This window comes from Cupressus sempervirens, chromosome 7, assembly GCF_028749045.1.
Source record: "Cupressus sempervirens isolate cs-2001-9-10 chromosome 7, ASM2874904v1, whole genome shotgun sequence".
NCBI lineage: Eukaryota > Viridiplantae > Streptophyta > Pinopsida > Cupressales > Cupressaceae > Cupressus > Cupressus sempervirens.
The window spans coordinates 662,342,919-662,359,089 of record NC_143124.1 but is presented as its reverse complement, the minus strand read 5'-3'; the positions used below and the strand labels follow the sequence as shown (position 1 = coordinate 662,359,089).

At 35.3% G+C, this 16,171-nt stretch overlaps 1 protein-coding gene across 2 annotated transcripts in view; it reads left to right on the top strand.

The window, feature by feature from the left end:
* Positions 1-2,851: 2,851 nt before the first annotated feature.
* The window catches only part of LOC149548402 (uncharacterized), a 256,377-nt gene continuing 243,057 nt past the window's right edge, over positions 2,852-16,171 (top strand). Inside the window, exon 1 of one of the 2 annotated variants that reach the window (XM_089792478.1) lies at positions 2,852-3,039. Coding sequence is in view for 1 of the 2 variants with exons in the window: in XM_089792477.1 (XP_089648603.1) it covers positions 2,940-3,091 (152 nt within the window). In the remaining variant the exon portion in view is untranslated. Of the gene's footprint in view, positions 3,092-16,171 lie in introns of both variants that reach the window. The other variant, XM_089792477.1, reaches the window with a different exon arrangement.

Genomic DNA, 16,171 nt, shown 5'->3' with positions numbered 1-16,171 from the left:
CTCAACCAAGTCAAAAAAAGTCATATAATGTCGCTAGCATGTCCTAAATAACAAGAGTCTAGTAGATCAGGCTATGACAAGGAAGTAGCCTCTTAGGATCAATGATATATATATATATATATATATATATATATATATATATATATATATATATATATATATATATATATATATATATATATATAAGGTAGTTATTATTTGGGTCCACACAATATTGGGGATAACTATTAGATTGTATGTGATAGCCTCAAATGAAGCCTTGCATTCTAGAATCTAACAAAACTCAACATCCTTTTTATGTAAGGAAAACATAGGCTCTATGGATTTTCTAGATGTTGTACAAATCTATAGTAATATCCGCCATGTGCAGTAAAATTGCATTCATTAGATTAAGTTTTATGAGATTCTAACCTTTGAGGTACCACAATATTTTTTTGGATCAACTTTAGTTTGTTCAACTAAAATATGACATGCTAGCACAATTCCTTTCTAAACATGAAAATATTTTCCATGCCTGTGTGATAGGCTAATATTTTTTAAGTGCATTTTAAAGGTACTTCCATGCATTAAAACTCATCCATGCAAACTTATAAATAATCATTTTCTAGTTCAACAAAAATAACCAACATTTCCTTTTGAAATATATCAAGAAATAGTTGAAGAAACCTATATACAAAATTTCACCATGGGAACAAAAAGGTTATCTTGTCTTGAATTGTAGAGTAAACTATATGTGGTTATAATCATTAGTTATGTAAAAAAAAAATGAAAATCAAGTCTTCTATAAAATATTATCTTGTACTTAGTCAATAAATGATAGAAAATAATGTATTTAAGTCAGTCAATAAATGATAGAAAATAATGTATTTAAGTCTCCTTGTTGGTCCCTTTTCTAGCTTTATATAGTCTGTATAGACTCACCACTTTCATCCTTTTTTAGATAACCACTAAAACAAGAACCTTGTAACTATAAGAAATTGGATAAAAAATTCCTAGTTGAAGTAACTTTTTGATCACTATTTCAAATCTCCCTTAAGTGATGGTTATGTGTTGTTGAGGTTATGTTAAACAACACCTAGAATTCAAAAAGTCAAATCCAAACTCTTATATTTCTATCTCCCTACACTAATGATAATGAATTGACTAACACATTTTCTATGTGCTATTATCGTATCACATAATGAAATACATTCATTGTACATACAAAATTATGTAGAGGAGGATGTCAAAATATTTAAGGTTGATTGTTAGATCTTTCTCATTGTTGTGAATTTGGTTCGTCAAAGGGTTTGTCTTTGGAGGAATTATGCACAAAGGTCCATCCCACAAGGTGTGATTTGACATAGCTAAATTAAGAGCAAACCACTTTAGTTTATATCATTTGCTTCTAACACATATAAGAAGTTGTCATTTTGATTAATTGTCTATTAATAATTAATCACTTAAATAAAGACTTTAATATCTAGAAGACCAAAATAGATGAGGAAATCCTAAATTTTAAAAAAATCAAAGAAGTGCAATGCTCTAGATAAATAATATAAAGCAACAAAGTCCCTAGTTGAATGTTTGTTAATTTTTTTTTGCTCATGTTGAATAAAAAATGCCATGCAAATAGAATAATCAAATAGGGTTGAAATTAAGCAATCAAACACTAAATGCAATTCTCATATCAATTCGTGTAATCATTTTTTTCATTATCAATGTTTCTTTTTCTACCTAGCTCATTCCCATGATGGATCATAAAAAATGATCCAAAACATTGATGAAAAATCTAATTACATGGTCGAATTTAGAAATATTCAATTAATTTATCATGGATTGTGAAAATTTCACACACTTAAATCAAGTGTGACATGGAGATATGCTCATAATAAATGTGGGCACTCATTTCACCAACATAAGAATTGAATTCCCATAATAAACTAATAAAAATAGATGCATAATTGACATGAAAATGATGAATGATATGCTTGATTTAATCTTGAATCACAAATTTAATAGAAAGGGGATGTCCCAAATATGCAATAGTTTGCATACTCTTTTAACCTTTAAAATAATTAATTTTGCTCAACTGAAATTGAGTGAGTAAACAACTAATTGAAGAGTTAACTCCTTCCATGAAATTAATTGAATGTATGAGGGAGTTAGGAAAAGTCACATATTTGCATGAAGTAGTTAACTAAATGCATTAGGAGGAAAGTAGAATGATTCATGAGTAAGATTAAGAGTTTGATTGATTGGACAAGATAAACTATATAGTTAATTTGGATTGGACTTCATACTTTGATCATTAAATTATTGAATTTTAGGTGCATATTAGGTGGAGAATAACATTTATTTATTATTAATAGACAATAAATAATGGGTAATAATTAATAGTTGATTAGTGATGACACAATGATAACAATGCTCATAAGTAGGAGATATTTAGCCTCTACAATTTTGACACTTATACTTCAACATTACCTCTAAAAACGAGTGATCTTCTATAAGAATTGTAATGAAAGTTAATTTCTCTATCATTTTAAATAGAGGTAGTTAAATTTCAAAAGACATATCAATAAATTAATAAATACACAAATATTAAATAAACATATAAGTATATACTATTTATTAACAAATAGAATCATAATTGTTTAAAGAAAAGAAAATAAATAACATAAACAAACAAAATAATTTTTTCAGCAAAATAAATAATTTATGATAAAATATATTTGAAAGAACAAATAATTATAAAAAATTCATATTTTCTTAATATACCATTAATTTAGTAAATTAACACACGTGTTTAGTTTACACATTGAAGCAGTACTGGTACAAAGATTAAGTTGCACGTAGACTCAAAAAATTTATGTTTGGAGGGGAAAGAGAGGGGAACATGGTGGCGCTCTGGACAGGGGGAGCGAGGGAAGTATAACTTTAAGCAGAAAATCTGGACCATGGGGGTTGATCCGGCAGTTAGCAAAATGACGTCGCAGGTGGCTTCTGCAGAACTACTACGCCAGGCAACTGACCGCATGCGCAAACTCTTGAGGATAGGTCAGAAAGTGGACTCGAAGGATATCTTTCAGCTCTGCATTTTGCTTGCCAAGTAAGATTGTTTAGAACCTAGCTTCTCTAAATTCATATAGTTATGCGTCAATTTTACTTGTTTTGGGGCTACTGCGAATCAGGGGTTTATCTCATGATTACAGTGGAATGCCACGAGAGGGTGAAATCTGAGATAATTCGATTCTGATGTAAGCATCCGTGTGAGCATCGATGTGCGTTGTGTCCACTTTAGAATGTTTACGGAGATGGGTCTGTTTTCCAGGGCTTTGAACTTGTGATTCTGTGAAGCTCTGTGCTGTTGGAAGCGTGAAATTCGAAGAGTTATTTTCAATTATATATTGAAAACTTAGAAGCGAAGGTTAAGGCATATGGGTACGCTTAATTCTAAGTTCACCGCGTCCTCCAGAAACCGACTCGTGCAAGCTAATTGTCTACTAGGCTATGTTTTGGTGATTAGAGGTGGCGGTGTTGTAATTAGGATCTGGGTTCTCTCATTTTAAAACCCGCTTCCCTTGTCAAAGCAGCCCGTGCTTGCACTGAGCTTAAGAGCGAGGAGTTTCATGAAGTACAAGTCCAAGGTGAGCTTTAGTATTTGTAGTTTTTGCTGGTCAGGGTATCAAAGGTTGAATTGCATATTCGAAGTTGTCTTGTGAAGCCGAGTCTCGCAAATTAACTATTCAGAAGGCCATCATGCAAGTCGGAGAAGGTAATATTGAATGTGAGGTTCAACAAGACTTTAAGAAACCAAATACCTGAAATTAATTCGTCAGATGACGTTGGATTGGAAATAAGCCGATGCAATGCCGTAATGACAATCGTCTTTCCCTTGCTTGCAACATCGCTTCCTTAGTGACAATGAGGTCTTTTAAAAATCTTCATTATTGTAGAATTTTTAAAGGTTCTCACGCCCTAGGCAAGGTTTTGGCCTACGTGATGGTTTCAAACAGTTGCGATTCAGTTGTTAATGTTGAACTTGCTGGTGTTGGAGCAATTGAGAATAGCACCGTTGATTGAAAAATCCCAGGAATTCTGTATCCGATGTCTTTCACGAAGTAGGAGTTTTGAAATTCCTTGTTGTGTGGTTTTACGCACCCCAGATTTTAGCAATGCATGGGAATTTATTTGAGAAATTTTATTTTGTGTCAAGAACCCCTAAAAAACCACGGTTAGATTTTGGGCGAATACTCGTTTGTTCCACAATGAGCTTATAGAGGATGCAGCCCAAATTTTACCAAGATATCCGTTTTGTTTATTTTTGCTGGCGCTTATCTTATTAGGCATGCCATTCTTGTGTACAAACCTTGGCCTATCTGCAATGCATTTCATTTCCCCGTGGATTATCAATTCTGCCGTCTCCGATCAATTAGGTCTCTAGGTCCTTATTTGGATCGGATTTCTATGACTGCCTTTGCTTATCTGGACCTTCTTTTATTATATATCTTCTTCGTTAGGGAGAGTTGTTTGTGTTGATAAGTTTTATTTTTGCTTGCCCACAAAAGTGGGCTTGTGTTGAAATCAATCTTTCAAAAGATCTTGAGGAGCATATGGACGTGTAGATTAATGACATGTTACATGTCTATAATTTTGCTATACATCAATCTTCCCAATGCTTGTTTCTATTGACAATTAACTAATTATAAAACTAGAGATTTCCCATTGGCTATTTTGAAAAGCAAGCTGGCCTCAAAGCCAATTATTAAATTGCCTTTGACAAAAAGTGAGAAGAATGGATTAGTTTTGGTGGTCGAAAGGCTACTAATGCAACCTTCTCGCCAACATTAATCTTTTCAGCAAAGCCTTGACTTCTAACACAATTTCTGAGCTGATGCAACCAGTTCAAGAGACCATGTCTGTTCTTGAAGAAACCTCTTTCAAGGTTGGGAAACCATGATCATCAAGAGCGTTGCGCATAGCAAATGTTTTGTCTTTGCAGGATATAATTGTCAGTTTACAACCTTCTATTTACGCTTTCTCTTGGTAGGGGTTCTTTTGGGCATGCTTGTAGCCCTCTTTTGTGTTGGAAGAAGGGAACAATGTGCCAGACAAGTGGCGGGCATAGCAATTTGGGCATTTGATTCTAAACAAGCAGAGTAATTTTTTGAAGAATAGTTATGTTATTCTTGAAGGGTTGGACCTGTTGGCATGTCCATAGATCACATTATATCAAGAATAGTTTCTTATGGAATATTTAGAATTTAATGAACCCACTTTTTACATTTATAGTGTTGGGAAACTTGACAAATATTTCCAAGAATCAACATTCTTTGTTATAGGGACTCAAAATTGCTTGTTTACTTTTTATTGTATCACATGGTTAGATAGTTTCTTTTAGTGGTTAGATTGCTGGCTTCTTATAGTTATTTTGCTTAAGGGGACATCTAGCAGAATAATGATATATTCTTCCACAATTAAAACATTTGAAGGTCAACTTGCCTTTATACTTCCCGGATCCTTTCTTCAGTCTTCGTACAATGTTTGCTTCCTCATCATTGGGATCGTTTCTTGTCTCAAGTACATCTTCAATCTTCTTTTTACCTTTGAAATTTTAAATGCAATATCCTTGTTGGTATGTTGACCTCTCTTCAAATTCTGATATCTCGAAAGCAAAGATAGACCCATAGAATTGATATATGTTGAGAAAGTTAGCCTCATAGTAAATTGAAGCAAATTCTCTCTCTCTATATATATATAATATGTTAATATATACGTTGTTGAAATTCTAATATATGAAAGTCTGATCTAGTACACACACACACACACACACACACACACACACAATGCAATATCCTTGTTGGTATTTTGACCTCTTTTCAAATTCTGATATCTCGAAAGCAAAGATAGACCCATAGAACTGATATATGTTGAGAAAGTTAGCCTCATAGTAAATTGAAGCAAATTCTATATATATATATATATAATATGTTAATATATACGTTGTTGAAAATCTAATATATGAAAGTCTGATATAATACACACAGACACACAGAGACACACAGACAGACAGAGACACACACACACACACACCCAGAGACACAGACAGACAGACAGACAGACAGACACACACACACACCCAGAGACACACACACACACACACACACACACACACACACACACACACACACAAAATATCATTATCATCAACATATATATTTACATATATTATATACCAAAATACATTATTGAAGTCATAATATGTGTCTGTTGTTTTAAAAACTGAATGCCAATCAAAGTATCGGCTATCGTTTATAATACATTGAATCGATGGTGACTTGGAACATGACCACGTAGGGTCATGACTCTATGTGGCATGAGCCACGTAGGGTTATGCCCCTACATGGGCATGTTACAATGTATATATATATATATATATATATATATATATATATATATATATGCCCTGTCGAGACTTCGGATAAACATCAATCACAGTGGTAATGTAAATCTCAGTTATAAACAAATACAGTCTGCTATACATCACAAGTTCGATCTGCCATATACTTTCAGTATAGTCTGAAATAGATCTGCACTTATCAAAGACAAAGTTATTGTTCATCAGCATAATTGATTTATAAAAGAAAATCAATTAAATTTATATCAGAATTCAGAAAGAGAATTGAATATTGCTCTGATCATTATAGTATTCTGCCAATGCAATTTAGTTCGGTCTCCACCAATAGTGATCTGTTTACATTTAACATGGTATTAGAGCTTAAATGGTAGAGAGATTGCTAAATTGCTTAAAATAAATTTCCAAAATTTCAAAACAAGTGACATCATGGCAAGCAATGTTAGAGTCAAGGATAGACTTGAAGGAGCAACAAATTTCTTCTCACAGAAAATTCAAATTACAAAAATCCTTGAACAATTGGAATTGTAATCATTTATTGAAGAAGACACTTCAATAACTGATAATGAGGTAGAAAAATCCACTTGGAAAAGGCGAAATAATAAAGCTAGAAAAATCATTGTTGATTCAGTAAAAGATCATATTCTTCCTTCCATATCAAATCTCAAGAAAGCATTTGAAGTATTCTAAACAATTAAGGATACATTTTAGATTAATAACTCAAGTAGATTGCTCACATTAAAAAATCAACTTATGAATATAAAAAGGAATAAAGGAGATTCAATCTCATCGTACTTTGGAAGAATTTCCGAAATAAAGAATCAACTATCTTCTTGTCATGTCCCCTTTTCAAATAATTAAAAATAATAATCTTTGCTAAGGCAGGCAGGCCCAAAAAGGTGAAGTTTTGGAAAAAGGGGATAATCTTTGGAAGCTAATGGACTAATAAATAAAGATTATTATTAAAATATGTTTTATTAACCCCTCTTGGACATGAGTTAGGGTTATTCCCTCTTTTAAGGGGTTTGGAGGCATTTTGGGCTGATTCTAGAACTTGATTTTTGTTCATTTTCTTTGTTGTTCTTCAGAGGCTGCCAAACCTGTGGAGAAGGAGACCCAAGAACGGGAGTTTGCAGGTTTCCAAGAAGGCTAAGGACGGGAGTTTGAAGCCATTCCATGTGCATGCTCATACAGAGTTTGCCTTTGTGCCGAATAGTGCAAATTTATGGGTTTTCGGGGTTGTTTTTTGGTATGAGTTTGGTGTTTTCAGTTGAGTATTTCATATCAGTTTGGGTTGCTGCTGTATTTCAGATTTTAAGATGTTAAAATAGAGCTGAATATATGTATTGGGACGTGATTAAACTTCTGAGATAGTTTATTAGTGTTTTTGTGGTTTTTCCGGGCATTCTTGTGTTAATTTCGGGAGCCCGATGAGCATAGTTTTTGTCTTACATTTGTGAGCTGTTGTGTAAAGGCTATACAGAACTGGAAATGTCATTTTGTAAGTTGTTATGCTGCTGGAATTTCTGTAAAAATGTCCATTTTCAGAGTTATTAATAATTTGTGAAGTTGTGAAATTTTTGGCACTATTTCGGACATACCCGATTTGGGTTTATTTGAGAAATTGGTGGATCTTTGTAATATTGGTTGTTTAGTTTTAAAAATCTGATTTGAGGCTTGAAATATCATGTAAAATTAGAAAAGGGACATTTCAGTGGTATCAGAGCCATGATCTTGTCAGCCTGAGGGTTTGTAGAAGTTTGCACGTCAGTTTTGACAACTACCCAGATCTTGCATGTCAGTTTTGACAACTACCCAGATCTTGCATGTTAGTTTTGACACTACCCAAATCTTGCATGTCAGTTTTGACAACTACCCAGACCTTGCATGTCAGTTTTGACAACTACCCAGACCTTGCATGTCAGTTTTGACGACTACCCAGATCTTGCATGTCAGTTTTGACAACTACCCAAATCTTGCATGTCAGTTTTGACAACTACCCAGATCTTGCATGTCATAATTTATGGTTGCATGTTGCTTCTAATTAGTTGCATGTCAAAATCTATGGTTGCATGCTACTTCTAATCATTTACATGTTAGTTCTTGGTGAATTTGGTGGTTGCATGTTGCTTCTAATCAGCTGCATGTCAAAATCTATGGTTGCATGCTACTTCTAATCAATTGCATGTTAGTTCTTGGTGTTTGAAGAAGTTATAACCTATTGAGGTTACACTCTACTTTATCCAGAATGCACAGGTATAGTACAGAGTCTCAGAGGACACGATCTTGGACAATTGATATCCAGAGTCAGAACAATAGAAAGGATGGTTATGTAGACATTCGAGAGAAACTTAGGAAAATAAGCCATGACATGTCTGAACAGTTGGTTGAGCACCACCGTATAATGAATGACATGTAGTCCGACCCAGCTAAGGTGGATAAGTTGACTGGATTTCTATTTGGCAGATTTTCTCACAGGGCAGATGACACAATTACCAAGAACTTGCATGAGGAGTTTGAGAAACTAGCTTATAGCCAGGTAGAGGTCTCAGATTCTACTCCGCCACAGGAGGTAGTGAGAAAGGATATTACGCAAATTGATAGCAATGGTCAACTTGATACTCAAAATGAGACAATTGTATACAGGTCGTTAAAGGGTGATATCACAAGTATTCAGGATGGTATAGTTACAATAGGTAGTGACTACAGCGTAGTGGGTTCAGATGATGATTATGAGGATGTTGTTGTGCATGATGGTGAGATACCTGGTAGAGATGAGCAGACATTGAGCATTCATGACTTTGCTGAGAAAGAGTACCAGGTACAGTTAGATGCTTCATCACATGAGGTTGAGGCTGGTAGTACTTCACACAATTTGTCTAGCCAGCTGAAAGTGAACAAAGACAGTATTGTGACTTCATTATCTCATCATGACAGGTATGTGGAGTTAGTTGGTATTGGTCATATTACTCAAGTGAGGATTTTGGTTGAGTTACCAGCTGATTCTAGTTTACAGATATGGACTCAAGATTGTTATATTGGCATTTGGGATTCAGTTGACTAGAGATCTTTAACACTTTTTGGTAGCAGTGTTTGTTTGGGTGCTATCATGGATTTGATTAGCAGATTGCACGGTGTTGTCTTTTCTTGTGCTAGCAGCTTGTCCGATGTTGGTATTAGTTTTTATACACCGGTGTTGGGCTTTGTTCATATATCCAGTCGACCATACTTGCTGGAGTGTGTTGATGATCTTTTATATTTGGCAGTGTGCACAGATGAGTCCCAGGATCATATTGGCATTGATGACATCCAGGAGGATGTAGTGGGCAGTTTTGAAGACTTAGTTTCCTTGGTGGTTTCTTTTGGTACAGAGGAGTTGGATAGCAGTGCTACAGTTTTTGATACTCCGTTTGTTGATATGAGCTTTGGAGTTGATTCACAGGATATGGATGGTAATACTCTAGAGACTAGTAACTTTGAGGATACTCCTTTAGATAGTGCATCAGAGGAGGTTTGTAGGAGATAGTCTAGCCAGTGCCATCATGTGTCTAATCAGTTGAGAGTTAGTGAGCGAGACATTGCTATCGCTTGCCAGCATTTTGATGCTGCTCGTCAATTGTTAGCCGTTTATGGATGGGGTTCTCCTACTAGTGATGAGCAGGGAGACAGTTATCTTTTCTTGACAGAGTTCCACTCTTTATGGGAGGCTATCCAGATTCTGAGACAGGATTATATGCAGTTGGTAGCCGATAGAGATTATCTTATGGAGTGGGGCAGTACAGCATACGATGCATTGTTGGCCAAGGAAGATGAGGTGAGTGAGCTTACTCAGCAGCTTGAGGTGACTTCTGAGATTCTTGAGAGTACATAGTTGGCTTTCAAGGAGTCACAGTTTCATTTGGCTAAGGTGACCATGGAGTTAGAGCAACTACAGTCTTTACTAGATTCTATACAGTCACAAGCTATGTTGTCTGGTGATTCGAGGATGTCCATGGTCGAGATTGTCAAAGATAGTGGAGGTGGGGATGCATCCATCCTTGATACTAACATTGGCATATCGAGTTTGTCCCCACTAGAGTCAGGTTCAGTTGAGTTGGGTGCTGCAACAGATTGTTGTGGTATGCCTGACATGGTGGTGACCTCTAGTACTAATGGCACGAAGACTAGAGATGATGTATCAAAGACCATGTGTGATGTTGGTGAGCCGACAGTTGGCATGGTTCTTGTTAGTAATACTACTCCCTTGGCGATGTCTTCAGAGGTAGTAGTCAATTCCAACTTGGTTAGTGATCAATTGCAGTTAGTTACATCTGGATTGCAGTCTGAGCCACTGATTGAGATTGGTTCATTCTATTGACATTACATTGTGAGATATGCTCATGACCATGTTGATGAGATGATGATACAGAGATGTACTTTGGTTCCTAGTGCTTATCATCAGTTATGGGATAGTTTGATGCCTCGGGATGAGAGTTGTGATGGGCACGACATGGCGATAGGTCCTATAGTTGATAGCTTGATAATACATGACTTAGAGCAGGAGTTTTGGAGTGATGCTTCAGCGGGTGTTGTTATTGATTCTACTCCTTTGGCTATGACATCTCCTGACTTAGCTGGTGAACAGTCACAGTGGGTTGTATCACTTGTTCATGGTGAGCTGTTGACTTAGGTTGGTTTTTTTTATCAACATTATATTGCAAGGTATGTACATCAGTTAGCATTTGATCCTTGTGCTGAGGAGTTGATGGCAGACAAACTTGGTTTGGGTTCCATTTCTTGCTCTTTATCTTGTGATGTCTTTTTACCATCAGTAGTGCATGGGAGTTATGGTTATGAGATAGTGGCTAGTGATTTGCAGAGTTGTGTTGACTGCAAGAGTTGTACAGTGTGTGGATTCTCCATACTTGGTACAGTTTCATTCGAGAGCGTTCACCATTGTTGCAGAGTTGGATTGTACATTCCGTATAGGCCGGTGGGATACGTTGATGGTATTTACTGTGTTGGCAGTTTGATTTTAGCCCTTTACTTGGGTTCTGATGTTCTAAGAGTTTGTGTCTCATGGGTTTTTGATTGTGGCAGTGGTGATTTTGGAGTTTGGTTGAGCTATAATTGTCAGTTTGATTATGGATTCCTCTTGGTCATATTGCAGAGGATATTGCAGGAGCCTGTGTTAATTGGTAGTAGTATAGTTCATGACTACATTTGGGATCCAGGTGGATTGATTGGTTTATTGTTTAGCCATTGCTTGAGGACAAGTAATGTTTGGGAGGGGAGGACTTGTCATGTCCCCTTTTCAAATAATTAAAAATAATAATCTTTGCTAAGGCAGGCAGGCTCGAAAAGGTGAAGTTTTGGAAAAAGGGGATAATCTTTGAAAGCTAATGGACTAATAAATGAAAATTATTATTAAAATATGTTTTATTAACCCCTCTTGGACGTGAGTTAGGGTTATTCCCTCTTTTAAGGGGTTTGGAGGCATTTTGGGCTGATTCTAGAACTTGGATTTTGCTCATTTTCTTTGTTGTTCTTCAGAGGCTGCCAAATCTGTGGAGAAGGAGACCCAAGAACGGGAGTTTGCAGGTTTCCAAGAAGGCTAAGGACGGGAGTTTGAAGCCATTCCATGTGCATGCTCATACAGAGTTTGCCTTTGTGCTGAATAGTGCAGATTTGTGAGTTTTCGGGGTTGTTTTTTGGTATGAGTTTGGTGTTTTCAGTTGAGTATTTCATATCAGTTTGGGTTGCTGCTGTATTTCAGACTTTAAGATGTTAAAATAGAGCTGAATATATGTATTGGGACGTGATTAAACTTCTGAGATAGTTTATTAGTGTTTTTGTGGTGTTTCCGGGCATTCTTGTGTTAATTTCGGGAGCCTGATGAGCATAGTTTTTGTCTTACATTTGTGAGCTGTTGTGTAAAGGCTATACAGAACTGGAAATGTCATTTTGTAAGTCGTTATGCTACTGAAATTTCTGTAAAAATGTCCATTTTCAGATTTATTAATAATTTGTGAAGTTGTAAAGTTTTTGGCACTATTTCGAACATACCCGATTTGAGTTTATTTGAGAAATTGGTGGATCTTTGTAATATTGGTTGTTTAGTTTTAAAAATCTGATTTGAGGCTTGAAATATCATGTAAAATCAGAAAAGGGACATTTCACTTCTACTGGAAATAAAGTTGAAGATCAAGAATTATCCATAATAGCACATAGAGGGCTACCTATATCTTGGTAAGCATTTATCCAAGTCATTAGCTACCTATACCAGCTTTTGATTAACTTAAAAATGATTGCACCTCAGAAGAATCAAGACTAATTTCAAGGATCATTTCAAACCTCTTGGTAGAAAATCAAGCCCTTTTCTAAATCTCTAATAACAAAGGTAAGAAGAGGAAATTTAAAAGGAAGAAAAATGACCAAAGAAAAGGAAACACCAAACACAATAGGAAAGACTTCTCCAAAGTTCAACGTTACAAGTGTGAAAAATTTGGACATATTTACAAATTCTTTCCAGAAAGGGAAAAAATTCTAGCCACCATAGCCGAAACTAAAAAGGAAGAGAATCTATTATTCTACTTAGCTCTATCAAGTGAGATGAATTCCAACGAAAATATGTGGATAATCGACAGTGGTGCATCTCATCATATAACGGGATTTAGATATAAGTTTGAAACTTTTGAAATTTTTTATACTGAAGGAGTCACCACTGGAGATAACTCCACCTATCCAGTAAAAGGAATTGGGACTTGTTCTATACATCTAAGAACTGGGACCACTCTAAAATTGAAAGATGTTCTCTTTGTACTTGGCATAAAAAGGAATCTAGTAGCCACCTCAGAACTTGCAGATGAAGGGTATCATGTTACCTTTAATGAAGACAAAGTATTGTACTAGCCTAAAAATTCTAACTTTAAGAATGCCATTACCTTAGGGTCTAGAGATGTAACTTTATATAAATTGTGTAACATTTAAAAGCAAGCCCTAAATCATGAAATATCAAACCCAAATGAAATATGGCATAGAAGACTTGGACATCTTGGATTCAGTGTACTACCAAATATAGAAAAAATCAGCAGTGGAACACCTAACTTAAATTCAAATCATATAGGCATTTGTAAAGGATGTTCTCTAGGAAAGAATGTAAAAGGATCTTTTCCCCCAAGTGAACACAAATCCAAATTAGTTTTGGAACTAGTTCACATTGATTTGAGTGGACCTATGCCAACACTCTCTGGGAGGATACTCAGTACTACATAATCTTTATTGATGACTTTTCTAGGAACACTTGGATTTACTTTCTAAGAGTCAAAGAATCAAACGAAGTTCTAATGAAATTTAAAGAGTTCAAAGCACTTGTGGAAAATCAAACGTCAAAGAAAATAAAAACTTTAAGATTAGAGAATGGGGGCGAATACACTTCTGAAAATTTCAAAAATTTTTGCACCTTTGTTGGGATTAAGAGGGAGTATACTGTACCTTATAATCCTCAACAAAATGGAGTAACAAAAAAGAAAAACAAAACCATTGTTGAAGCAACAAAAGCTATATGCTACATGATCAAAATTTACACTTCTCATTTTGGGCTGAGGCCACTAATACTGTTGTATATATTCAAAACAGATGCCCACACTCAATCCTAGAAAACATAACCCCTGAAGAACCCTTTACAAGAATTAAACCTGACCTAAGTCATCTTAGAATATTTGGTTGCCCCGTCTACATTCATATACCTAAAGAAAAAAGAACCAAGTTGGAACCATTCGGGAAGAAAGGTATATTTGTTGGATATAGTGAAAATACTAAAGGGTATAGGGTTTATATACTTGGGCAAAGATCAGTTGAAATCAATAGAGATGTCAAATTTGAAGAAGACGCTGCCTTCAAACTATTCACAAGTACAAAAAATGAGCCCATTACAGAATTGAGTGAAAATCAACAAACTGAAAATCAGAGGGAGAACATATCAAAAGAAAATGAACTATTATCGGACACTGGAGATAGGGACATCTCTAATATCAAGAAAAGGCCACTATGGGCAAGGAAAATGATCGAAGAAAATAATGTTGAACCGGATGGAATCTCCAGCGAGAGTAAGAAAACCAGTAACTGAGCTTACAAAATCGGAACCATCAACTGTTGCGGAAGCTCTATCATGTCAAGTATGGAAAGATGCCATGGTTGAAGAATATCAATCCATACTACAAAATGATGTTTGGGATATCATACCTAGGCCAAAGGACAAATCAAGTATGCTTCAGATGGTAGTATTGAAAAACATAAAGCAAGATTTGTCGCATGAGGTTTCTCTCAAAAGGAGAGTATTGATTATGAGGAAACATTTGTTCCAGTTGCTCGATACACTTCAGTAAGGACAATTATTGCAATCGCAATATCCAAAGGATGGAAGATACATCAAATGGATGTCAAGACCGCATTTTTGAATGGTGTCATTAATGAAGAAGTATATATCGAACAACTTGGAGGTTTCAATATAAAAGACAAAAACCTATATGTATGTAAACTAAGGAAAGCTCTTTATGGCCTTAAGCAAGCACCTCGAGCTTGGTATGAAAGGATAGATAGCTATCTCTTCAAACTAGGATACTCCAAAAACGAAGCTGAACCTAATATATATTTCAAAATATCTAATGGTGACATGTTAATTCTTGTCCTCTATGTTGATGACTTATTAATAACAAGTGAAGATCATCTAATTGAAAAATGCAAACAAGATCTTATGCCTGAATTTGAAATGAAGGACCTAGGCCTACTATACTACTTTTTGGGTCTAGTAGTATGTCAAAAGAAAGATTATATTTTTCTAAATCAAGGGAAGTACACCCATGACATCTTGATTAGATTTGGTACGATGAACTGCAAGCCCCTAGCGACTCCTATGGAAACAAATCTACACAAGTTGAAAGAAGAAGCAATGAATTTAGAATCTATTGATCCCACTCTTTACAGACAGATCATTGGATCACTAATGTATTGAGTAAACACTAGGCTTGATATCTGTTATACTATCGTATTAAGCCATTTCACGTGTGAACCAAAGAAGATTCATTTGATGGCTTCTAAACATATCTTGAGATATCTACGTGGTACTATTGGTCTTGTTGTGAAGTAAAAAAATGTTGAGATTAAACTTGAAGGATATACTGAATTTGATTGGGCTGGTTGTTCCATAAACCGCAAGAGTACCATAGGGTGTTGCTTTAGTCTTGGATCAACAATGATTTTTTGGTTCAGTAGAAAACAACCAACAGTTGCTTTGAGTTCCACCAAAGCTGAATATATGGCAGCCTCTATGGGAGCTCATGAAGTAGTATGGTTGAGAAAGCTATTATTCAGACTTTTCGGAAAGAAACTAAGCTCCATAGTGATTCATTGTGATAACCAAAGCTACGTCAAACTTTTTGCGAATCTCGTCTTTCAAAATTGATCAAAGCATGTCGAGACTCCATATCATTACATAAGAGACATGGTTGATAGAAATGTTATCAAACAGATTTATATCAGCATTGATGAGCAAAATGCCGACATCTTCACCAAGCCTTTTGTAAAGTTGAAAATAGAGTACTTCGGAGGTAAACTTGGCATGACGAGTTTGTAAATACATTTGTAATTTATTATATTCATAAATAAATTGAAAATTAAATTTTGCATTTGTGTGTTATGAAAGGTGATGATCTTTCATGTGTTTGAGGTCACTATTGTAAGGTGACGACCTTATCAATAGTTTAACCTATATCCTAGATAGGCTACATTAACTTG